Source organism: Lampetra fluviatilis, chromosome 64 (assembly GCF_964198595.1).
Source record: "Lampetra fluviatilis chromosome 64, kcLamFluv1.1, whole genome shotgun sequence".
Taxonomy (NCBI): Eukaryota; Metazoa; Chordata; class Hyperoartia; order Petromyzontiformes; family Petromyzontidae; genus Lampetra; species Lampetra fluviatilis.
The window spans coordinates 1826589-1852799 of NC_136338.1; the positions used below are offsets into that span (position 1 = coordinate 1826589).

The 26211-nt window shown below is 54.7% G+C and overlaps 1 protein-coding gene and 1 long non-coding RNA gene across 2 annotated transcripts; both read left to right on the forward strand.

Moving 5' to 3' along the window:
* The first annotated feature begins 2868 nt into the window (after positions 1-2868).
* LMF2 (lipase maturation factor 2) lies at positions 2869-21648 on the forward strand. The gene is given in 15 exon segments (XM_078882313.1): positions 2869-3027; positions 5881-6134; positions 7528-7556; positions 8444-8640; positions 8818-8996; positions 9314-9470; positions 10094-10231; positions 11168-11273; positions 12281-12377; positions 13934-14119; positions 14992-15160; positions 16803-16852; positions 16854-16915; positions 17134-17242; positions 17526-21648. Coding segments are annotated over 15 exon segments (2256 nt in total). The 5' UTR covers positions 2869-2933; the 3' UTR covers positions 17955-21648.
* Positions 21649-21682: 34 nt separating this feature from the next.
* LOC144951838 (uncharacterized) lies at positions 21683-24850 on the forward strand. Its single transcript, XR_013640531.1, has 2 exons — positions 21683-23329; positions 23380-24850. It is a non-coding gene; the product is annotated as an uncharacterized LOC144951838 (long non-coding RNA).
* Positions 24851-26211: the final 1361 nt, after the last annotated feature.

The following is a 26211-nucleotide window of genomic DNA, read 5'->3' on the forward strand; positions in this document are numbered from 1 at the left end:
ATGTGTTTATTATTACGTGTGTGTATGCGCCAGGATCTCAGAGATTATGGACAGTCCTATCCGGATAGAGGGGCCTAACCGGGCGCGGCATGGGCTGGAGAAGAGATGGAGTGATGTGGTACAGGAGGATGCAGAGCTGAGTGGACTTTGCTGATGACTGGTACCAGCGGTGTCAAGATCGGCCTCTGTGTTGAGGAGGAGGAGGCTCGTGAAGGACGCTGCTGGGCAGTTGGAGGCAGTCGCCCTCCAGCAACAACGGAGGGCGGAGGAGCGACGCTCAGCAGATGGGCTGATGGCGCGCAGAATGATTAAGCCACATGCTCGTAGCCAGAGGCGATAGATCCAGAGAGAGGCAGTGAGTGGGGTCTGACCGATACACCGAGTGTTCATGGAGCTCTCTTGCCCGTGATAATGGTTTATTAAGAGAGGAATTCACTTGAGCGGACATTTAGCAGAGATTGATGCTGGACAAGGGTGGGAGGTTATTCGATAATTTATGGTTAAAAAAAAAAACACGATCAAGGCACGGGCGGGATTCGAACCCGTGGGATCTTTGGTTTATGAAACCGACGCCTTTCCGCTTTGCCACCGCGCCGCGTATCGTTTGCCATTGCGGGGTGCGGTGGTGTAGCGGTCAGGGACCGTCCATAAATGACGTAACGCGATTTTGGACGATTTTTGACCCCCCCCCTCGTCACACGGCGTCACAAAAAGTCAGACCCCCCCCCTCCTCAAATATGACGTCACAAAGCTCTGCCCCCCCCCCCCCCAAAAATAAAACATGCTTCTAATCGCTTTAAACTATTGTCATTGTAGTGCGTATTTAATGTGGTGCTGCACTCTGATGTTGTAGGAGAAAACATTTATTAAAAAGTATATTTAATTAACTAGAACGTGTTGTCTATATTTATTTAAAGTTGCGCATTTTGATGTGACGTCACATTTCTCACCCCCCCCCCCCCTCGTCACATTTCGTCACAAATGTCTGACCCACCCCCCCCCTAAGTGCGTGATGTCATTTATGGACGGTCCCTCAGTGACCTGCGCTACGAAACCCAGCTGGGGCCCGCGTTCGATCCCCGCTCTCGGCCAACACCAGTGACGATTATACTGAGCCGGTTTCCGGGCACTCCCCTAGGTCGACTCAGCGCTTAAAATCATTGCGACGTGTCATCATCGCCACTGGGGAGACAAAGGCGGCCAGGCGCGTGGTTGGCAACCCCCCCCCCCACCCCGTGTACCGTTCCGGCCTTTATTGGTGATACTTGCTAATAGCAGCTGGTCCAACGGCCTGAGGCTATACGTGGGATCTTTGTCTGTGCTCTTCAAATGTACGATGAGACTACAGTGTATTTAAGTGCTATGACAAAAGAATCGTTGCCTGAAACGTCGCCTATGATGTCGTTTTGCTTTTGAGGCCACATCTGTTGGGTTTTTGTGTATTGTTACTTTTTTTACAGCTGCCAAAGAAGCATCATCATCATCAGCAGCATCACCATATTGTTTAATATTGGCAAGAGATTAGGTGCATATCCGAGGATTCGGTCAAAGACTGAATGAACACAATCACCAATAATACACTGTAATGAATGATCATTCATGGTGTAGTTTAATTAATACGCAAGAGGCAGAATTAATGGTTATTGAGTGATAAAATTAGCGAATTCTTCAATTAAATGATAATTATCGTATACATACAGAATGCATAAAATAATCGATCCATGTCTGAATTAATCGAACCAAAAATCAGTCATGATGAAGCGATAGCTTAAGCCGTGAATTAATCGATGACTTAATCCACGAATTAATCGATACAATCACTCACTAAGGCATTAATTAGTTTATTCATGGAAGAAATAATTTTACAAGTCATTCAATTATTCAGGAATCGATCATGTAATTTAAACACTGAATCAATATTGCACGTATCTTTCCGTGAATGAATTTACGAACGAAGGCATTGATGAATGAATTAGGTCAATGGACCGCAATGAATGAATAACGGAAGCACAAGGAATGAGATTAATGAACCCCATTGAATGTTGGGCCATAATACCCACACGAACGCAGTCAATAAACCACAAATAATTATGGCAATGCACCGCAATAAAGCTAATGGACCAGAGCTAATGATGAAGACAAATGAAACAAACGAGAAATCCCAAACGAACCCACAAACAAACGAGAAATCCCAAACGCACCCACAAATAAACGAGAAATCCCAAACGCACCCCACAAACAAACGAGAAATCCCAAACGAACCCCACAAACAAACGAGAAATCCCAAAAGCACCCACAAATGAACGAGAAATCCGAAACAAACCCACAAACGAACGAGAAATCCCAAACGCACCCACAAACAAACGATACATCCCAAACGCACCCAAAACCGAACGATAAATCCCAAACGCACCCACAAACAAACGAGAAATCCCAAACGCACCCACAAACAAACGATAAATCCCAAACGAACCCCACAACCAAACTAGAAATCTCAAACGCACCCACAGATAAACTAGAAATCCCAAAGCACCCACAAACAAACGGGAAATCCCAAACTAACCCCACAAATGAACGAGAAATCCCAAACGAACCCCACAACCGAACGAGAAATCCCAAACGCACCCACAAACGCACCCACAAACGAATGAATGACCGAACGTAATTTGAATCCGAGGCGTGCCGAACCGCCCGCACGAACCCTCTGCGTAAGCAACTCGCCCTGGGGGCTCTAACACCACCCTGGTCCCCGGTTCGCCTCACCCGCCCAACTGCCGCTCGGCGCTCTCGAATTGCCCCCAGGGCGTCTTTCACTTCGCGTTCTTTTCCTCCGGGGGGGGCAAAAAGAAAAGGGGGGAGGGGCTCTTGAAGCCACGTAGCCGTCTCGGGACTCCAGCAAGCAACACAGCCGCCACCACCAACACCGCTTCACGATGGGAGAGGTTCACCTCGCCAGGCACATGTTCCTGTGGGGCATGGGCGCCATTTACCTGTTCGCCTTCGCCTCCCTCTACGTGCAGATCCCAGGTAAAACGAAGACGACGTTGGGGGGAGAGGAGGGGGAGAGAGCCAGATTACAACCACCCCACGCACCGAGGGTTGCGGCCTTCACCGGTGCTCGGATAGATTGCCCGGCCGAGGGAGGTGGAGCGTCTCGCCCATGGATGGGCCGGCTCTGACCGCCCGTTCGCCCGCCCGCTGAAATTCTATTGTAGAGTCGATTTAACAAAGAAAAATGTGTTTAGCAATGACATTGCGCGAATATACGAGCCGAGTATTTTATTTTTTATAATAATTGTATTGCAAAATGCACGTTTTTCCCCCCCCCTTGTTTAGCATTGTTACGTTAGAGCCCAAATGATCCATCCATCCCATATGGCCGTTCTAACGGGGGGGAGGAATTGGAACTGCTTTGCAGCAATTTCGTGGGCATTGTCTCCTCGCGGGCCCTAAAGATGTGTTTGCCGTAACTTTCTGCGGGGTGGGCGAATTACTCGGTTAACTCACGACGACGGGGGCTGGATTGTGATGATGGTGATGATGATTTAATGGCCGAGAGAGAGAGAGTTTAAAATGCGATTAATTTTCTTTGAGGTTCCGGCACTGGCTCGTGTGAGTGAAATGAATAGGGGGAGGGGGACCCGGTGAATTTCAGAATTTGCTAGCTCGTGATTCAAAGCAATTTTGCCTCTGTGAATTTCAGAATTGGTGTGTCGCGTTAGGTAGGCATCTTATTAAACGTAGTCGACAAGTCCTCGTGGTCATTGACCAGAGGTCGCAAACGGGTTTTGATTCCTTACCCGTACCCGGCCGCACCAGGGTCGAAAACGGGTACCCGTACCCGGCCGGGTACGGGTAGCCGGGTATCGGGTAGGGTACGGGTATCGGGTACCCGGTTGCGACCTCTGTAATTGACTGGATCTTTAATGTAGTAGGTCTCATTTTGTTTTAGTCTCGGCACGATCCGACTGCAGTCCGTTGAGGTTTTTTTTTTTGGAGTAATTGTTTGGGGGCTTTGCTGACACGGTCATCATTTCTTCTCTTGGGCTTAGTCTACTCACGAAAGCCAGAGATTCAGTACAAACGCCCTTGGTTATGAATACAGTAATCATCATCGGCTTAGCCATTCGGCGAACTCTGTAAATCTGGTTCATAAGCACACACACATGCAGTCCAGACGATACCCAATTATTTTCAGTCAAACTCATTTAATTTCGTCTCGTTACAATCGACCCCCCCCCCCTCGTCACACGGCGTCACAAAAAGTCAGACCCCCCCCCTCCTCAAATATGACGTCGCTGTTTGATCTTTGGTGGGTAGATGATGATGGTGATGATGGTATTGGTGGGAGACGATGATAATTATGGTATTGGTGAGTCGATGATGGTATTGGTGGGAGATGATGATAATGATGGTATTGGTGAGTAGATGACGGTTAATGGTGGGATGATGATGATGGTGGGTAGTTGATGATTATGATGGTGGGATGCTGATGATTTTGGGTAGATGATGCTGATGGTATTGGTGAGTAGATGGTGACGATGGTATTTGTGCTATTGATGTTATTGGTGGGTAGATGATGATGATAGTATTGTTGGGCAGTCTTAGTCATCGTCACGCTGGATGATTATCGTTCACTCGGTTATATTTGACTGAAATAACCAATTCACGCACCCTTGCGGGTCATAATTTTGGTGGGCACACATTAATTTTTTTTAGCTTTTGGATTTTTAATTATAAATTAATATTATGGGTTCGGAGAGAAGCGTGTATATTTGTATCACGGGAGTGATAATTGTTAAACTCAGCTGTACATTATTGTTTTTTTTATTTACCAGGTAAGACCCACTGAGCTATATATTTTCTTTTTCAGAATCGACCTGGCCACAAATGATAGCTCAACGAAGTGGCTTATCATGTGGAAATGTATATCAGTTAAATACTCTAAATGCATGTTGATTCTAAATGTGGAGAGAAAAACCGGAGGACCTGGAGGAAAATCTACGTGGAAGGGAGAGCGAGATATGCAAACTACAAATACAGCAGGCATTGGGGTCTGGATCGAACCCATGACCTCCAGTATACCAGGCGAGGTAGTTAACATCCAGCCCATGGTGGCCAGATGTTAACCGTTACGTACATGAGAGTTCCAGATGGGCAACTTTCAACTTATTACCATGTGCCAATTGGAATATGGAATTAGGAGTGAAATTTACGCTACAGCGTTGAGGTAGCAACGTGCGGTCGTCGTGTAGCAGTCAGCACGCTGGACTTGCAATCCAATGGGTCGCCGATTTGTTTAATTTTCCCGGCGCTGCAGTTGAAGCTACGGACATGTCGCTTAAATCCTCCACCTCTGTCCACACCCTGCAGTGTACCCGGGTACCCCACACACACGCGACCACACCGAATCTATCGTGCGTGGCAGGGTACAGTGTAGGTGCTCCCACCTCTTTCGTTAAGGCGATCTGGCCAGCGTGGAAGAGTAGGCCAAACACCGTCCGCTGGGGCTATACGAACCTTGACCTGGTTGAGGTTAAATTTCGATTTAAAGCTTTCGTGACTGCAGGGATTCATCTTCTTGGTTCTTTCGGTAAAGTCACGTAGAATGGAAATAATAAAATAATAAAAATAAAACATAATAAAATAATTCTCACTTCAGACTCTGTCTTCTCGACAGACCTGTTCCGCTTGCGTTGTGGCCGAAACGTCGTGAGAATTATTTTATCATGTTTTATTTTTCTTATTTTATTATTTCCATTCTACGTGACTTTACCGAAAGAACCAAGAAGCTGATTGAGGTTGCCAACCCGCTCGACCATTCCACCGCCGCAGCATCCCTTGAACCCGACCCGACCCCCTTCTCGAATCGTTCCGCAGGTCTCTACGGCCGCGAGGGCATCCTCCCCGCACGCAAGCAGCTGAGCCCCCAGGGCAAGCCGGAGGCGCAGTTGATGTGGGAGCGCCCCACGCTGCTGTGGCTGGCGCCGCGCCTGGGCCTGGACGTAGAGCAGGGCATGGAGCTGGCGTGCCTGCTGGGCGCAGGCCTCTCGCTCGCCGCCATGGTCTTTGAGCCGATGCGCGACGCCTTCACCTTCCTGTGCCTCTGGGTGCTCTACCTGTCGCTCTACCAGGTGCGGCAAGCGATGGGTGCCAGCCACTTACCCCCCCCCGCCCCCGCCCACTGCAATGTTTAAACACAAATATTGGTGTGGCGGAGTTTATCGGTTGTGTTTTTTTTCCTCTCTCCATTCGGCAATGGTGACATAAATGCTGATAAGTGCTGATAACGGGACGTTTAAGGACACGGGCAGAGTGCGTGCGCAGAGTAGTGGATAGATAAAAACCATCCCCAAAACCCTCGACACATTCATCAATATCACTGTGGCTTTGAAAAGAAAAAGTACATAGTAGGTGGCGTTTCAGGCAATGGCCATTATTCATGGCACATCGTAACGGTCGGCTGAGTACTAAGTCAGCCAGATGGCTTCATATATTTACTACACAGGGTCCTTTAAAAGAATGCTAACACTTACATGGGACTATCGTTTTTCATGTAAAAAGAACGGATAATGTTAGAATAGAACACGATAACAAATGTAATGTTAATAGCTTCAAAAAGACAAAGTCTCCCACTTATTTGCCATCGTTGTCAACGCGTGCCTGGGATCTTCTCCAGGTGGTCTACAGAGCCCGGAAGCAGCACATGTCTCATGGTGTTGTTGCAATTTCTCAGAAGTGTTAACTATTTTTTTTGAAGCACCCAGTATTCATAGTCACAGTTGAACTCCCTTGTGACGAGGTGGTAGGGTGAGGCGGGTTGCGGTGTTCCTGTCTGCCATCTACCCAGAGTTCACCGGGAACCATTCACCAGCCCCACACCCTGCTAACTTCCACAGTATGTCCAGCCCTTAATGTTGAACTGCGGCTATTTGAGGGCCCCCCCCGCACGCCATACGCGTCTTTGGCGTTTTTGACCATACTTTACCGCACTGGTCGGCGTGGGTTGCGTGAAGGGCGCGAGAGACCCAGAACCAGCTTTGGAGACACCGCTCACTCGCCGCCGACTTTAGCCATGACCGGGAGTTGAACTCGGGCCGCCGGTTTCGATGCGCACTGCGTCGCAACGCCAGCCCTGGATTGTCTTCGTGCGTGTGCGTTCATTCTCCCGGCGCTGCAGTTGAAACTGCGGGACATGTTGCTTAAATGTACAACGTTGTGGGACGCTGTTGGCGTGAGAATGATGCGATATAAAATGAAAGTATTATTCCGTGGTCATTGCAGTGCAAACTCTTATTTAAACCAGATGGCATCCCCCTGAAAGGACATGTCTGTGTCTCCTGGTTTGTACATTAATCGTTAACAGCCATGCACAAAGAGGAGCTGAACAGGCCATATGTTTAATTCAGAATAGCATCAGGAGGTCGTAACTCCTGATTGTTGAGGATTTTGGTTGGTGCGATTTCACAGTGATAATATCTTTCTTTGTGATTGATTTTCAATGTTTTTTCTCTCATTCTCCCACAGGTTGGACAGGTGTTCCTTTATTTCCAGTGGTGAGTACAACGTTTATTCCAAATCGATACTCTTCAATCACTTCTTGAGCATGAATTAAGTAATTTGTATGGTATATTTTGTCATTACGCTTGTCAACGGCGACGTCTATGCATCGTCTCCATCTTTCCGTCTGTCCGTGACGAGAAGAGAGGGCACTGTAACTCTCGTTAGGATGATCCAGTAGGATGTAAACTTTAGTTGACTGTCGCGTTGCTATTAGAGATTTACCGCGGAGAAAACCGGGTCACAGTCTCTCTGTCCTCTCTGTGCGCTGTGAAGAAGGGTCATTGCCCGAACCGTCACCTATTATCGCTTTACCTTTAAGGCCCTGGTGTTATCAACGTGTGCGTGTGAGTTTATCTCGCGTATCGGACTGCGAGCTGAGGACGGCTCGATCCGATGGGCGTTGCACTGTCCCACGCAGCTATGTACGTACGTGCGTTAAACTTCTTTCGCACCGTACGTTGCCAATCGTGCTAATCGGAAGTGCGGGGGAAAGACAACAAAGTAAACACAAAAAGCAGTTCTAAAGAAATTGGTTTTCAGTTTAGAAGTGCATGGCTTTCTAATATCGGAAGGAAGAGCGTTCCAGACAGCCGCGGCAGCGCACCTGAAAGCACCTCCCGATACGGTGACCATCTTTGTTTGACGGCCAGCCAAAAGCCGCCGCTGCTGCTGCTGCTGCAAGGATGACTGAGTTGGCGTGGTGGTTTATGCTCCATGACGAGATCAGCGAGGCATTGTGATGATTCACTCGCGCATTTTGTGTGCGAGTGTAACAAGCGCGACCTCGCAACGCGTTTGTTCGGCAACCGGAAACCAACAGAGCTCGGCGAACTGTGACCGCGGCCGCTTGCGCCATCGGCTGTCGCCCTCCCCCCCGCAGGGACAACCTGCTGCTGGAGACCGGCTTCCTGACGATGCTGGTGGCCCCGCTCCGGCTGATCAAGTGGCGCCCGGCCACCCAGCGGCCGCACGATGGCCTCACCTTCTGGCTGCTGCGCTGGCTCCTCTTCCGTCTCATGTTCGCGTCGGGGGTCGTCAAGCTCACCAGCCGATGCCCCACGTGGTGGACGCTGTCCGGTGAGAGATGCCCTCCAACTCCTCCTGCTAGTCTTCCTCCTCCTCCTCCTCCTCCAACTCCTCTGTGTAAATCTACGGTCTCTGTGCGAATCTATGGTTCTCGGTGTGAATCTATACATTTCTGTGTAAATCTACGGGTCTCTGTGCGAATCTGTGGGTGTTTTTCTGCCCCCGCAGCGCTGAACTTCCACTACGAGAGCCAGTGCATCCCCACGCCGGCGGCGTGGTTTGCCCACCACCTCCCTGGCTGGGTGCAGCAGCTGAGCGTGGTGGCCACCTACGCCATCGAAGTGCCCGTGCCCGTGCTGTTCTTCTGCCCACTGCGCCGCGTGCGCATCTTCTCCTTCTACGCGCAGGTCAGAGTTCGAGGGACCCCCCCCCACCACAACCCCCTCACCCGCTAGGGTGCAGTCGTCGTTGCCGTCGCTACCGCCACCACCGTCACACCACCGTCACGCCACCGTCACACCACCGTGACCACAACAGCCACGGGCCGCCGTGTGTCTACCGTTCCCACAGCCTGCCACACGCAGCCGCAGACTTTCAGTTGCTTCGGCACCCAAAGCACAGAAACTTCCCCAAGCTCTCAATGTCTTTGGCTGTTGATCGTCCGTCGTCGTCGGCCGTCATAAATCCACGTGCAAGCGCGCGCACGCGTGTCTCTCGTCGCCAGGTCCTGCTCCAGCTGATGATCATTGTTACCGGCAACTACAACTTCTTCAACCTCCTCACGCTGGTGCTGTGCCTGTCCCTGCTGGACGACCGCCACGCCTCGTGGCTGCTGCGCCAGCGTCGCCCCCCCGCCGCCGCGGCGTCCCAGCAGCTCAAGGGTGTGTGGGGCGCGTGTCGCGCGTGGCGCAAACGGACCGGGACGAGTGATCGATCGTTCGTTCACGCGGGGAGGCGGGGCGTGATGATCGACGCGCGAGCGTGCCCGGGTCTTCACGCGCGACCAGTGTTGTGTCACGATGCCTTGGTCGACGTTTTTCTGGGTGGGATCGTACACCCACCTGCGCTCGGCGTGGCCATTGAGTAAAGTTGTCACGCGATGAACGGACGTTTTTGTGGGTCGCTCTCCCCAACACTACCTACCGCCAGGTGGTGCTCAGTGCAGAAATACGTTGTCCCCGATAAGACAGGTTACTTTTTTGTTAGTTTTTTGTGGGTTAGATCGCGTAAATGTGAACAAAACGTTGTCCACGCTTTGTTTATCACGTGACAACTTGGCTGCGTCGACGATGACTTAAGAAGGATTTACCACGCGGCATATTACACTTAGCATGGCAGTCTGACCCAGAAAAATCGATGATGAATCGTGACGGAAGTCCCTTTTGGGTTTGGGCCACGTTACCCATCCGGCCAGGCCTACAAACGCGCGCCTATGTAGCCGCCCCTTCGGCCTTAATGGGTGCTCGCTATAACAGCGGGGGACGTCTTTGCGTGCGCACGACAGGTCAACAGGCGTCGCCCTGGTTTGACCGGCTGGCGTGGCTGGCAGAGTTAGGCGTGTACGGCACGCTGGCCTTCTGGGCCATCACCTACTTCAACCTCAAGGTGGACTGGGAGAGAGGCGTCGTGGAGTCGAAGATCGGTGAGTGAGTGATGTTCACCCGTGTGTGTGTGATGTTGGCCTCCCACTCCAGAGGTCGCGTACGGGTATCGGGTACCCGATTGCGACCTCTGGGATGAAACCATGTTGCAGGCGCGGGTGGGTTGATTCTAGGAACTTTAATTGTGAGAAGAGACAAGACGTTGGGAAATGAGTGACAAACGGTTACTCACCAGTGACTCACGGCCTACCCGTACCCGGCCGCACCAGGGTCACAAACGGCTACCCGTACCCGTACCCGGCCGGGTACGGGTAGCCGGGTATCGGGTAGGGTACGGGTATCGGGTACCCGATTGCGACCTCTGTCCCACTCCCTCGTGCGCCGTGCCGGCTTTCATCGGTGCTGCTCGCTTACAGCACTTTCCCCAACAATCTGTTAAGACTATACGTGGGGGGGGGGGGTCTTTGTATGTATGTGTTCTGGAGGGGAGCGGTAGTGTAGTGGTTAGCGCGCTGCGCTACGAACCTGGCGACCCGGGTTCGATTCCCGCTCACGGCCAACACCGGCTGAGGATTATTTGAACCGGTCCTGGGCCTCCCCTAGGTTGACTCGGCCTCAAATGAGTACCTGGTGCGGTGTGTAAACATCGCCACTGGGGAGACAAAGGCGGCATGGCGTGCTGCTGGTCACCCACCCCCCTGTGTTCCGTGCCGGCCTTCATAGGTTGTGCTATTCGCTAAAAGGACTTGCTCCAGCAGTCTTAAAGCTATACTGGGGATCTTTGTCTCTTATCTGTGTGGTGCGGTGTGTAAAATCATCGCCAATGGGGAGACAAAGGCGGCCGGGCATGGCGTTCACCACCCACCACCTCGTGTGTTGTGCCGGCCTCCATAGGTGCTGCTCACTAACAGCACTTGTCCCTACAGTCTGTTAAGGCTACAACGGGGGGCACATTGGTGGTTTGCGTGCGTTTGCAGGATTCACCTACTATGACTTCATGGCCTGGCTCAAAGATGCCGTGCCCATCACCATGTGGATCGGAGGCGTGTCGCTGGCATGGGAGGCTTTGGCAGCACTCTACCGGTGAGCTGCCATCTCGCGCCTCTCCCACCCCCTCGTGTGCCGTGCCGGCCTTCATAGATGCTGTTCGCTAACAGCACTCGTCGTCCTAAAATCATCATCGTCATCGTCGATGCCGACAAGGCCTCGCGGTCGCCCGCTCGACGCTTGTCGCAGAGGTTCCCCTTTCGACTCCGGTGGTTACGCGGCCGTCTGCTTTGCTGGCGTCACGGTTACGGGTTTTCCCAAATGTGAAGAATTACACCGCGAATTACTCGATTGGAAACGACACAGAAATTATCGCCCCTCCCCCCCCTGTAAAACTAATCTGTAAAACTACTGTGGCTTGGTCGGGCATTCCTGGGTAGTCCTGCTCAATCTACTGCTGGATGAAGGCCATCCCCGAACCACCACCCTCGGCACACGCGTCCGGATAAAACCGGCACGTGTGCGAGGGAGCAACGCTCTATCCCCTGCAGATGTAACCGAGATTAGTCCGCCTTCTGGCAAGCTGTGGTACGGGCTCCTCCTCGCCGCCCACAGGAAGGGGAGGTTTACAACCCATCTGTGCGTGACCCACCAACCTTCGCCGCTGTCTCCAGAGTGCTGGGTTACAGGCAGCCCTGTGCAGCAGCGTAGCCACCACTGGCCGGCTAATTGGGCTTGCGTCATAACCATGATCAGAAACTTCTATTTAGACTGCAGGGGGTTAATCCGATGAGCTATGCAGCTCTTTTTTTTCGCAGCTGTCCAGTAGGGGTGGGTCAGCAAGTTACAACGATAAACAAATTGCATGTATATGGGCAAGGCAGCAAAACAACTACAAAAACAACATAAGTCCCAGACCACATGTAGACAACAGACGGTCCCTAAAATTATTGATGCAAGGTGGTTAACTGTGTGTGTTCGTGTGTGCCTGTGTTCGTGTGTGTGTGCGCGTGCGTGTGGGCCTGTGCGTGTGCGCGTGTGTGTGTGCGCTTGTTTGCGTGTGTGTGCTCGTGCGTGTATGCGGGGTGGTCTGGCTATGGAAGCTGTGCGTGCCAGCGTGGATTCTTCTGGAAGTTTTGGACGACGCTTCAGTGCGCCATCTTCCTCTTGGCCACGGCCGGGATGTTCACCATCAGCTTGGTGAGTAGCGCGCGTGAGCGTGTGTGCGTGAGCGAGCGTGTGTGCGTGCGCGAGCGAGCGTGCGTGCGTGAGCGAGCGTGTGTGCGTGCGTGAGCGAGAGTGTGTGCGTGCGTGAGCGAGCGTGCGTGTGCGTGCGTGAGCGAGCGTGCGTGCGTGAGCGAGCGTGTGTGCGTGCGTGAGCGAGAGTGTGTGCGTGCGTGAGCGAGCGTGCGTGTGCGTGCGTGAGCGAGCGTGCGTGCGTGAGCGTGCGTGAGCGTGCGTGCGTGAGCGAGCGTGAGCGAGCGTGCGTGCGCGTGCGTGAGCGAGCGTGCGTGCGCGTGCGTGAGCGAGCGTGCGTGCGCGTGCGTGCGCGAGCGTGAGCGAGCGTGCGTGCGCGTGCGTGCGTGCGCGTGCGTGCGCGTGCGTGCGTGCGCGTGCGTGCGTGAGCGAGCGTGCTTGTGCGTGCGTGAGCGGGCGAGCGTGAGCGGGCGAGCGTGCTTGTGCGTGCGTGAGCGGGCGAGCGTGAGCGGGCGAGCGTGGGCGAGCGTGGGCGGGCGAGCGTGGGCGAGCGTGGGCGAGCGCGGGCGAGCGTGGGCGAGCGCGGGCGAGCGCGGGCGAGCGCGGGCGAGCGCGGGCGAGCGTGAGCGGGGCGAGCGCGGGCGAGCGCGAGCGCGGGCGGGCGAGCGCGGGCGGGCGAGCGCGGGCGAGCGCGGGCGGGCGAGCGTGGGCGGGCGAGCGTGGGCGGGCGAGCGTGGGCGGGCGAGCGTGAGCGGGCGAGCGTGAGCGGGCGAGCGTGAGCGGGCGAGCGTGAGCGGGCGAGCGTGTGTACGTGGGCGAGCGCGTGCGTGTCAAGACCAGTGGCTGAAGTGTTTAGCGCGCTGCCCTACGAAACCTGATAAGCTCAAGTTCGATTTCTGCTCACGGCTAACCTCTGTGATGAGTATCTGAATCGGGCATGGGCCTCCCCTAGGTCGGCTTGGTCTTAAAATAAATGAACACCCCGTGCTGCGTGTAAAGACATCACCGACGGGGAGACTGCATCCTGGCATCGTGCTAGCCCCACCACCCCCACCTCGTGTGCCGTGCCGGCCTTCATAGCTGCTGCTCGCGATAACGACGCTTGCCCCAGCAGTCTGTACCAATACCCGCCATTCGCCGCCAAGTGACGGTGACGTCACCACGGTACCTGTGCCAGTCCAGGTGCACTTTGAGGCCACGCGACGTGTCGAAGGCTCGCTGACAGGAGGTCACGGGGACAGACCCAGCAGGAGCCATGGGTTGACCGACCGAGATGACCGGCAGATCCACCACCAGCTGTACCCTCTACCGCGCCTCTCCGTGGTGCTAGCCACCCACCACACCGCGTGCAAGTGCGTCCCCTGTCCGTGGCCCAGCCTCGGAATCGATCGGGCGGCTTCGTCCTTTCGACCTGCGCCGAAGCTCCACGCGACCCTCCGGGACTTCCCGGCGCACGGTCGCGCCGCGCCCTCCCTTCCCCTGCCTAGCTCGGCTGGCTCCGCGGGTGGCGACCGTCACTCTCCGTGTGCCCCCCCTCCCCATCTCCCCCCCCCCACCAGGTGCCGTACACGTACCTGCAGCAGGACGCTCATGCGGCCCTGTGGCCCGGCGTGCGTCGTGCCCACTCCTCCCTCGAGCACCTGCACCTCACGGGATCCTACGGGCTCTTCCGCCGCATGACCGGGGTCGGGGGTCGCCCGGAGGTCGTCATCGAGGGCAGTCACAGCATGAGCGGCGGCTGGAAGGTGCGCGAGCCGGTGTGGGATGGGGGGAGGGGGGGTTGGTGATGAATGGGCGGGCGATGGCCGCGGCTGGCGGACGTGCTTGTGTTTTTTTGCCGTGGTGGTGGTTGTTGTGGTGGTTGTGGTTGTGCCATTATTAGCAAGCTGCGTTGCGAATCTGGCGAACCGAGTTCATGTCCCGCTCACAGCCAACACGCTATCGGAAATGGTCCTGGGCCTCCCCTAGGTCGACTTGGTCTGGTGTTGGCCATCCACCCCCCTCGTGTACTGTGCCGGCATTCATAGGTGCTGCTCGCTAACAGCACTTGCCCCAACAGTCTGTTAAGGCTATATGGAGGGGGTCTTTGTATGTGTGTGTGATCTGGAGCAAGGCGGCAGGGCGTGGTGCTGGCCTCCCACCCCCCTCGTGTGTTGTGCCGGCCTTCTTAGGTGCTGCTCGCTAACAGTATTTCTCCCTACAGTCTGTTAAGGCTACACGGGGGGGGGGGGTCTTTGAGATGGTGTTTGTGGTGGTTGTGGTGATGGTTATGGAGGTGGTTGCGGTGTTGGTAGCGGTTGTAATTTGTTTGTAATGGTTGTGGTTGCGGTGTTGATAGCAGTTGTAGTACGGTTGTAATGATTGTGCTGTTGGTAGCGGTTGTAGTTTGGTTATAATGGTTGTGGTTTGCGGTGTTGGTAGCCAGTTGTAGTAAGGTTGTAATGATTGTGGTTGCGGTGTTGATAGCGGTTGTAGTACGGTTGTAATGATTGTGTTTGCGGTGTTGGTAGCGGTTGTAGTACGGCTGTGACGCCGGCGGCGTCCTCGTTGTCCGTGACAGTTGTCGTTTCCCGCGGCGGCGGCGTTTTTGTTTGGCTGCGTGTGTTGGCGCTGCCAGGAGCTGGAGTTCATGTACAAGCCGGGCAACGTGAGCGCCGCGCCTCCCGTGGTGGCGCCCCACCAGCCGCGCCTCGACTGGCAGATGTGGTTCGCCGCCCTTGGGGATCAGCAGCACAGCCCCTGGTTCAGCAGCCTCCTCTACCGCCTGCTGCAGGGCAAGCCAAACGGTAATGGCGCACGCCCTGCCGTGCCCCCGTGCCCTGCCTTGCCATTCGCTGGGAGCACTTGCCCCAACGTCCGGTGTAGGCAGGATCTTTGTCCTTGATGCATCTGTGTGTGTGTGTGTCTGTGAATCAGAGGTCGCAACCGGGTACCCGATACCCGTACCCTACCCGATACCCGGCTACCTGTACCCGGCCGGGTACGGGTACCCGTTTGCGACCCTGGTGCGGCTGGGTACGGGTAAGGAATCAAAACCCGTTTGCGACCTCTGCTGTGAATCTACACGTATTTGTCTTTGTGTGGGGCCTATGTTCGTTCGCGCGTGTGTGTGTGTGTAATCTTGTTCATGAACCCGGCGACTCGAGTTCGATTCCCGCTCACGGCCAACACCGGTGACGATTATGTGAACCGGTCATGGGCCTCCCCTACGTCGACTCGGTCTCAAATGAGTACCTGGTGCGATGTGTAAACATCGCCACTAGGGAGACGAAGAAGGCCGGGCGTGGTGTTGGCCACCCACCCCCTCGTGTGCCGTTTCCGGCCTTCATAGGTGCTCGCTATAACAGCACTTGCACCAACAGTCTGTAGCGCCTGTAACAGGCTATATGGGGGAGCTTTGTTTTTGTCTTTGTATACTTTTGTGTCATTCGGTCAACCCTGGGCCTCCTGTGAACTCCCGCCAAAGAGCCTTTGACTCTTCACGTGGCCTCAAAGTGCACCTAGCTTGGCACAGATGCCGTGGTGACGTCACCGGCACTTAGTGGCGAATGGCGGCCGTTGTCGTTTGTGCGTGTGGGTTATCGCGCTGCGAATCCTGCTGCTGTCTCTGCTGTAGGCCAATCAGTGTCAAAGACAATGCCCTTAGATTATTATCAGAACCATGTTTGTTTGCATGTTCAGCACAAGTACTGTTTGTGTGTGTGTGGTTAATGCGGTAACTTCATTCCTTGCGAAAGGTTTCATCTATTCGGTGTTTGAACATCTTAACGCCTCCTGTTTTATTGGCATTCCTGCCAAACGCCGGCGAATAAACCCACCGCGAGCGGTCTGAATGGGCGCGGCGTAGGTAGGCAAGCGAGACGTTAAATAAAATAAAAATCAAACAAAAAGCCTACGCATTTCACAAGTAGTACTAATCACATACCTGCATTTCCCATAAATATGCTAAATTCCTCTTGATATGCAAATTATTTTGTCAAGGCGCCCTTCCCCCCTTCCAACCCAGCTTAAATATACTCTCCAAGCGTGGTGGTGTTTCATTCAGACGCTGTCTCCCCGACATTGCGTTGTGGCCGAAACGTCGTGAGAATTATTTTATTATGTTTTATTTTTATTATTTTATTACTTCCCTTCTACGTGACTTTACCGAAAGAACCAAGAAGAAAAAATGTCGACGCTTACGCCGACGGTAAACACGCAAACTCCAGCTGAGCCAACGAATAAAGGCGGTGGTCACCGCTCACGGCCGCCGACGTCGGTGACGATTACCTGAACCCGGAGCGGCGTGTCAACATCGCCGCTCGGGAGACGAAAGGCGGTGACGTCCATCTCCCCCCCCCGCGCCGTGCCCACCTTCGTAGGCGGGGGGGGTGGGCGATCTTTGCCTTGCGTTGACGCGCGTGCCCCCCTTCTATCCCTCGCCGCCAGTGGAGCGCCTGCTGCAGGTTGACAGGAGCCGCTACCCGTTCAGCGACCGCCCCCCCCACCTTCCTGCGAGCCCAGCTCTACAAGTACTCCTACACGAGCCCCGACAAGGACGGGTGAGCACGCGCGCACAGAGACGTAGACCCCCTCCTGTGCGTAGCCTCGGCGGGCTGCTTGGGGCGGGTGCTGCTCGCCGGAGTGCCGGACTTTGACGTCGCGTTCCACGTTCGCGCCGGAGGCGATCGACCTCGTGGTGGCCCCGGGGGGTCGCGGCAGCGTTTTGACCCCGGCGGGTTTCCCCCCCACCCCCCCCACCCCCCACCCAACCCCACAGGTCGATGCCGGGCGAGTGGTGGCGCCGCGAGTTGGTCTCGGAGTTCTACCCGGCCGTCTTCCTCGGAGACCCCACCTTCGACGCCGTGCTCCGGCAACACGACTTCAAGGTGAGGGGAGGGGGGGGGGCACGGCGGCACCCACGGTGGCACCCAGAGGGGCACCCACATGGGCACCCCAACCGACGGCGGCCTTAAACGAGTAGCCGGGTGCGGTGTGTGAACGCCATCGCTGGGCAGACAAAGGCTCCCGTGCGTGGCCACCGACCACGCGATCTGCTGCTCGCTGACAGCACTTGCCCCGACAGTCTGTCAAAGGCTACACGGGGGATCTTCGTCTTTGTTGTCCGTCTCTCCCCCCCCTCACCCCCCCCTTCCCCCCCTCCCCCACCAGGACCGCGGAAAGCCGAGGCAGGAGCCGGAGGGCGATTCTGCGTCGCCGATCCTGCAGCTGCTGAGCGGCGCGCGCGCCCTCAGCGAGCCGCACACGGGGCCCACCGTCGTCTGGTCGCTCTTCTCCGCCGCGGTGGCGGCCGTGGCGCTCGCGGCGCTCTTCAGACGGGTCCTGGCGCCGCGGCGGCACCCGGCGGCGGCGGCCGGCGGCGGCTCGGTTGGCGGCCGCGCACGCGGCGGGCGAGACAAGCCGGGCACAGGCGGCGGGCACGGCGCCGGCGACGCGCGGAAGAACGGCGGCGGAGATTCCGGCGCCAAGCAGCGCGGCAGGGCGGACGATGGCGGCAGCGGTGGCGCCCGCGGCAAGGCCGGCGGTGCCGCGGCTTCCTCTCCCAACGCCGGCAAGGGCAAGAGCAAGAAGAGAGACTGAAGCGGAGTGCGGGGGGTGGGGGGGCGGTGACGTAGCAGGGCGGCTGTCCTAGGCGGGCGGTCTCCGTGCGTGCGATTCGACGGTTCCGGTGAAACGGCACGGCCACTGCCACGGGGCACGGCACTGGCCGCGTTCGTTTCGACGCCCGGTTTGGCGAAACGGTCTTTGCGGGATTCGTTGGTTTTTTGTTTCAGACACCAAACGGCTTGTGGGGGGGAGGGAGGTTTTCTTGAGCGTGTTTTTTTGTTGCCCACGTTGCTTCGTGACGAGCGGTCGAAAGCTTTCCGCTCTGTCGCTCGCGCCCTCCTGCAAAGGCACCGGCCACTCTTGGCTTTGCACGGCACGTGCAAAAATGTTCTTATTTTTTGATGATCGTGCGTGTTTGGTTCAGATTTTCATTTTGTAATTCTTTTTAATTTTCTAAATCGGATATCCGGGTGCACGTGTTGTGTTTTTTTAGTTAAGATGATACATCAATGAACTGCAATCGCGTACAAAAACCTCCCGAGCACGTTCGACAACACTGCCCCTAGAATAGAGGTGTTCTGGGTGGTTAGATCGCGTGAATATAAACGTGTCGTTAAGCCCGCCACCACCCGACACGGCCAATTAGTGAAGGTTCGTGTCGCATAAACATATCGTGGCCAATTCGTTCCTAGCACGGCACACACCAGTTGTGTGTGGGAGTGAAAACCCACAGCGACGTTTACAATTCGAGGTGGCGTGGCGTTTCGCCGGTGATTACAACAACCGGCATCGTCAGGCGATAGCCACAGAGTTGTGGGGAAATCCTCTCCACATTTTCGGCCTTAAAAAGTCGTCTTCAATCGCGTGTTTAGTTTGCGTTTGTCTCGTTCTCGTTGCTAATTGAGCACAGACGGCACCAATTCTGATCGATTTTTTTCTTCACCCCCCCCACCCCCCCCCCCCCCCCGTCGCGCCCTCTCTAAACCTCCCCCTGATTTTTTAAAATCAAACTCTGCACACTTTTCGTTGCTCTTTACGTGCGTCACAGTGTTATTAGAAATCCCATGAATATAACAAAAGCTCATCACCGTGAAATTGCCACCTTTCCACAGGGTCGCATTTATAGTTGACGGGACACACACACACATATATATGCATATCTAAAAAAAATCAATCGGACGGCCGTTAGAATTAACACGTGGTCTTTATATACTAGAGGACAACACGTTGAGGTGGCAGACCGGCGCACGGCCATCTCGCTCGTTCGCATCTTCCTTCGCCGCCCCTCGTTCGTTCCGTCCAACCGTCCGTCCGTCCATGCCCGCTGATTGCACGGGTCGCGCAAAGTCGATTCCATTCTCTCTACGTGTGAATGTTCAACTTACTTAGGCACCAACGTACATTAGCCAACCGTGCTAATTGGAGGTGCGGGAGAAAGATGACAGACGATGGGTCTCTGTGTGAGTCTATGGGTCTCTTGTGAGTCTATGGGTCTCGTGTATGAGTCTATGGGTCTCTGCGTGAGTCTATGGGTCTCTGCGTGAGTCTATGGGTCTCTGCGTGAGTCTATGGGTCTCTGCGCGAGTCTATGGGTCTCTGCATGAGTCTATGGGTCTCTGCGTGAGTCTGTGGGTCTCGTGTATGAGTCTATGGGTCTCTGCATGAGTCTGAGTCTCTGTGTGAGTCTATGGGTCTCTGTGTGAGTCTGTGGGTCTCCTGTGTGAGTCTGTGGGTCTCCTGTGTGAGTCTATGGGTCTCCTGCGTGAGTCTATGGGTCTCTGCGTGAGTCTATGGGTCTCTGTGTGAGTCTGTATGTTGAACTTTTTCTTGGCACCACCGTACATAGCCAACCGCGCTACACGGCGGTGCGGGTGGGGGGAGAAGGACCACAAACTAAACACAATTTGCAGTTTGAAAGAAACGATGTTGTCAATGTAGAAGACGATTTAACAGTTGCATAGCTCCCAGTGGCTCCCTAAATATCGGAAGGGGAGAGAGCGTTCCAGACGGCCGCAGACGCACATCCGAAGGAGCCGCGCGATGATGCGGTGATCACCGCCTTTATTCGTTGGCTCAGCCGGAGTTTGCGTGTTTGCCGTCGGTGTAAGCGTCGACTTTTTGTTCTGTTTTTAGTTTATTTAACGTCTCGCTTGCCTACCTACGCCGCGCCCATTCAGACCGCTCGCGGCAGGTTTACTCGCCGACTTTTGGCAGGAATGGCAATAAAACAGGAGGAGTTTAGAAGTTCAAACACCGAATAGATGAAACCTTTCGGAAGGAATGAAGTTACCGCATTAACCACACACACACAAACAGTACTTGTGCTGAACATGCAAACAAACATGGTTCTGATAACAATACATGGGCATTGTCTTTGACGCTAATTGGCCTACAGCAGAGACAGCAGCAGCCTTATTCATGGCCCATGCTCACCGGTGTGTCGCCTTTTGGCGCTGTTCTCTGGTCTGACACTGGCGGTGAGACTAGGCCATAAAGAAGGCCGCTGTCTCTGCTGTAAGCCAATCAGTTTCACAGACAATGCCCAGAAATTATGATCAGAACCATGTTATGTTTGCATGTGCACCACAGGTACTGTGTGGGGCTACTGCAGTAACTTGATTCACTTGTAAAAGGTTTCCTCTATTTGGTGTTTGAACATCTGAACACAACTCCTGTTTTATTGCCAGAAAGCGTAAAAAAACTCTCCTTGTTTCTTCATACTTTGATGATGGCAAAAAGGTCCCGTGTTGTAGCTGCTCACCCCGAGTTGTTAATTTTCTGAGTGCATTCTCCTTGTACTGCTCTCTGGCGTGACACTGGCGGTGAGACTGGGCCCTAAAGAAGGCCGCTGTCTCTGATGTAAGCCAATCAGTTTCACAGACAATGCCCCCATGTGTTATTATCCGAGCCACGTTCGTTTGAATGTTCACCACAAGTACCGTGTGGGTGTGAACATCTTAACACAACTCCGGTTTTATTGCCAGAAAGGCGTAGAACCCATTCTTATTTTTCGTGCTTGGACACTGGCGGAAAGGCTGTGTCGTTACCCACGACTTTCGACAGTGTTATGCGTTGCACTCTCTCATCGCGGTCTGGTGCCATGGCAGACGTAGCTGCCCCCCACCACACGTGGAAGTGTATCGATTATGATGATGATGATGATAATAATCATTTAGTGTACTAACTCGTTTTACTTTGGGGGAGCGAAATACAGCCGCGGTGGTGTTAACGGTCGGCAGAGCAGCTTGACCTGCAATCCCAGAGGTCGCCGGTTTTAATCGGATCTCCCGGCGCGGCGGTCCAGACAACGGTTACAGGTCGTTGCTTGTGTCAAACCGGCGGTATATGAATGGGCAGCTCGGTGCGTGTGGTGGTGGGGAGGGTAAATTGTGCGCGCTGCAATTTCTTCAAACATCCTCGCGTGGAGGCGGCTTCTGCCAGCGGTGTTACGACGAGGAAATTGCAGCTTGGCTCGTGCCTGTACCTTTTTTTTTTACTTTACTTGACTTTACTTCTGCCTTGTTGTTCATCGCATTTCTAAGGCTTGTTAAGCCACCTGCCAGGGCCGCTGGGGCACAGGGGTCTGTTGGTTGCGAGGGTTCTCGTTGCCGCGAGCGCCGCCGGGAACCCCCCGACTATCGCGATCGATCGGCGTCTGTCTCAACGAGGGGGGCCCTTCCTTGGTTTGTAAAAGTTCTCGCTAATCATGGAAGGAGCACGCAGCACGTGGGGGGGGGGGGGGCGGAGGGATCAGGGGGGGGGGCGGAGGGATCAGGGGGGGGGGGTGGCGAAAAACGTCGGACGATCGCACCGGTGGGGGACAGACGCGCGATACGAAACGCGACAACGCGTCGGGCGGAGAGCCACGGAGAAGTACAGAATTATACCGTCGAGGACTCTACGAAATAATCTGTGCGCCGCGCAGCTGATACGTGACACGGACTCGCGGGTTAGGGGTCGCGCACTTTCCGTTGGCGTCGTGATCGCGTCCGAATGCTCTAGGCGTGAAGTTTAGCGTCGTGCGGTGGTCCTGTTGTAGTTCGTTGGGTCTTAGCTTTAGCCAGGGTGCCGTCTACTCGCGATCGGATGTGTTTGCATCCTTCGCCGTGTCTGTCGGTGAATCGTTCTTCGCTGTAGCCGGGTTAAGTTGCATCGTTGTGTAAAAATAACAATATTTGAGATATATGTACGCACGCATGCACGCGCGCGCGCACGCACACATATATATAAATGACGCGCTAACGCCGCGAAACATCGCGGTTGAAGTTACGGCAAGCTGACGCGGGTCGGAGTGGCGGACTGTTCACCCGGCGCGACCGAAGGCGCCGTGGCCCCTTTTGTCAATCGGCGCGTGCGGAGGGACGCTCGGAATTTCGCGGGGAGGACGTGGGGGCAGCTTTGTAAGTTGGGGAGTGTAACGTGGCGAGGTGGATGCAGTGGTGGAAGAGGTTGCGGTGTGCGGGAGACGCGTCGTGTAGAGGGAGCGTGGGGTGAGCGACTTGTAGGTTCGGAACGCAGCGGGGGAGAGCCTTGTAATGGGAAGCAGGAGGAGGTAGTGATGGGTGGGACGCGTGGTGAGCAGGGTGAATGGAGGAGGAGGAGGAGGCGGCCAGGTCAGAGAGACGTCAACTGCAGTGGCACCCAGAAGTTGACAACCTGAAGTGAGGTGTAGATGGCGGTGGCGGTGGTGGTGGTGGTGAAACTGTCGGTGCGTTCCTTGGAGAGGCAGCTGCTGTAACAAACTGCAGGCTAGCGCAGAACGCAGGGCGTGTGGTGGCGTCCTCCAACGCGTCACGCCACAGCGCCCTTGACTTGTGTGTGTATGTGTATATATATATAAAACGTCCGCTAATGATTTACGTACGCATCATGTGACTTATTAAAAGCCCCCCAGCATCAGCTGGGCAGAGATCGTGACCGATTCTTACAGCTCAGCTGGAGCATAGCAAACGCCCCCTTCCACCCCATGCTTTGCTGTAATTCCCCAACCCTCTCTACTTTCTGCAGTTCCCCTGTTGGCCAAATCTGTCGGGGGATGACGAGTCCACGGGGGTCATGGACTCCCACGCGACCTTGAGAGACGAGTCACTCTGCCCTGTCGCTCGCGTACGGTTCTGTCGTGAAGGTCCAGACGTAGGTGATGGTCCAGATGTGACGGTCCAGACGTAGGTGACGGTCCAGATGTGACGGTCCAGATGTGACGGTCCAGATGTGACGGTCCAGATGTGACGGTCCAGACGTAGGTGACGGTCCAGATGTGACGGTCCAGATGTGATGGTCCAGATGTGACGGTCCAGATGTGACGGTCCAGACGTACGTGACGGTCCAGATATGACGGTCCAGAGGTGACGGTCCAGATGTGATGACGGTCCAGACATAGGTGACGGTCCAGATGTGACGGTCCAGATGTGACGGTCCAGATGTGATGGTCCAGACGTAGGTGACGGTCCAGACGTAGGTGATGGTCCAGACGTAGGTGACTGTCCAGATGTGACGGTCCAGAGGTGACAGTCCAGCGGACGGTCCAGACGATGTAGGCGATGCGAAAAGTGTTCCCGAAATGTCAGTAACCGCGGTCGAGCGAAAGCGCGTTTCCTCGCCTGAACAACCGGCCCACACGTTCAGCGAGGACTCCGCCGTGCGGCGCAAGCGCCACGATCACCGTCGATCGGCCGTTCGGCCGAGTTTCCAGAACCGCTACATCCACGATTCGTCGTCGCTCATTCAAAACGCGGATTATTTCTTCCCCGACTGTGAAATAAGAGCAGCTGTTGACCCGTTTTTTTTTTACCGGAGGACCCGGAGAAAAAATCCCACGACCACGAACTCCAAATGTACAACAGGCGTCAGGGTCGGAATGGAACCCACGACCTCCTGTACACCAGGCGAGGTAGTTAACATCTCCTAGCCACCGCAGCGCCCCTACGCTGTACTACGGTACAGCGTCGCATATCCGACAGTCGCGTGTGCCCGCCCCGACCCAGTTAACCGCCCACACACCGCAGTGCGCTTTCGGCGCGTGGTGTAACTCTGTCGTGTTGCGTACTCGCGGTCAGAACGTCCAATAATGTAACGGCACGGTGACGCATCCTCTGCCTCGCGCGTAGAGTCGCTTCCAAAGCACGGCGAGGTGTCGTTCCCCGTGTCCGCTAACCTGTTTGTGCACCCTGTGACGAATTGCCGAATGGTGGGTCGCGTATCCGACCCTGGTTCGCGTATCCGACCTTGGGTCGCGAGCCAAGGTGAGAGACGTTATACCTGCGATGAAGTCGACAGGCTTGATTCATAATTGTAACCGGGGCTTAATCCAACACCATGGAACCTTCCTGGTTGAATCTCGCGTCTGTGGGTTTATTGTGAAGTTCCCGGACGATATGGCGGGGCCTGTGAGTGGTGAGATGATGGATAGATTGGAGAGGCACCCCAGCACCAGGGTTGATATTACTCCTGCTGCTGCTGCGACTGCTGCTTTGTCTTGGTACTATACGCCCCTACTGCTTCACAGTGGTCGTTAAAGGATCCCGGTGACGTCCTGCGGAAGAGTAGGCCAAGTGTGTGTGTGCGCGCGCCAGCGTCACGGTCCACGTTGTTGTTAAATTGAGTAAATATCACAGCGGAAAAACTAAAAAAATCATCACTAAATTTTTTGAATTTTCACAACAGCAGCAGCAGCAATTATCGCCACCCCTCCTGCGAAAACGTGGCAGGACCCTCGTGAAAAAAACGATTAACGAGACTCGCTGAGGCTTGCCCCCGGGGTAAGCGACCGTTGTAATAATAACAATAATACCCTAAAATCTAAATAATGATGATACCGTAAACATCTAAATAATGATAAAGCGACCCTAGGAATAATGATGATACCGTAAACATCTAAATAATGATAAAGCGACCGTAAGAATAATGATACTAATCAAATATAAACAAATCGAGAATTTCCATGGCGCCGTCTCGCGTGTCTCTTGCAATGGGCCCCCCTGAGTGACCACGTGCTGTGTGTAGGGGGAGCTTGGTGTGGAGGGGAGGAGCGTTGTGGGGGGCTGACGTCACAACGGCTTAGGTGACGCGCACGTGACTGTGACGTGGAGTGACAGCTGGCAGACCTCGTGGGCGTTAGCGTTGTGTCACGCGTGTCGATCCGTCTTTCGGTGTTCGAGACATTCACCACTATATTAAATCCTTCTGATTAAACGCGCGCGTGTGTTTGTGTGTCTTTGTGCGTGCGAACCCGAGTTCGATTCCCGCTCACGGCCACCACCAACACCAGTGACGATTATCTGAACTTGTCCTTGGGCCTTGCCATCGGTTACGAGCATGGTGAGCGAAAGGAAACATTGAGACGAGAAGTTTATTTTTATTTTATTGTTTTTTTTTACGCGAGGGTGGACCGGGAATTTTAAGCAATCGGCACTTCCAACCTCGTGCTGTCAATGGCGCAAACCTTGAAAATCCTCGCTGGGACCCACAGAGGGCAACATTGCATCTTCAGCAACGGCCGCTTCCGCAGCTCCACACACCAGAGGTCGCAATCGGGTACCCGATACCCGTACCCTACCCGATTACCCGGCTACCCGTACCCAGCCGGGTACGGGTAGGCCGTGAGTCACTAGTGAGTAACTGTCACTCATTTCCCAACGTCTTGTCTCTTCTCAGAATTCAAGTTCCTAGAATCAACCCATCCGCGCCTGCAACATGGCTTCATCCCAGAGGTCGCAATCAGGTACCCGATACCCTACCCGTACCCGGCCGGGTACGGGTAGGGTACGGGTACGGCCGGGTACGGGTACGGGTCCCCGTTTACGACCCTGGTGCGGCCGGGTACGGGTAAGGAATCAAAACCCGTTTGCGACCTCTGCCACACACTGGCCAGCCGCCTTAAACAATCCACCCACTCATTGTATCGTCCGTTCCCTTATCTGTGGTGGGTCGTGGGTTGTAGCAAAAGCAGTGATTAGCAATCGCATCTCAAATATCGCCCAAAATTGGCACATAGAGACCCCATAGCCTTAAACAGAGCGATAGACTCCGCAAAATCATATCCATATATTAGCACGGTTGGCTTCGTATGGTGCGAAAGAAGTTCCCACCATAGGTAGCCATGAGTCTATAGACTCGCATAGACCCATGGCCTCATACAGACCCATGGCCTAGCATAGAGACCCATGGCCTCGCGTAGAGACACATGGCCTAGCGTAGAGACCCGTGGCCTAGCGTAGAGACCCATGGCCTCGCGTAGAGACCCATGGCCTCGCGTAGAGACCCATGGCCTCACGTAGAGACCCATGGCCTC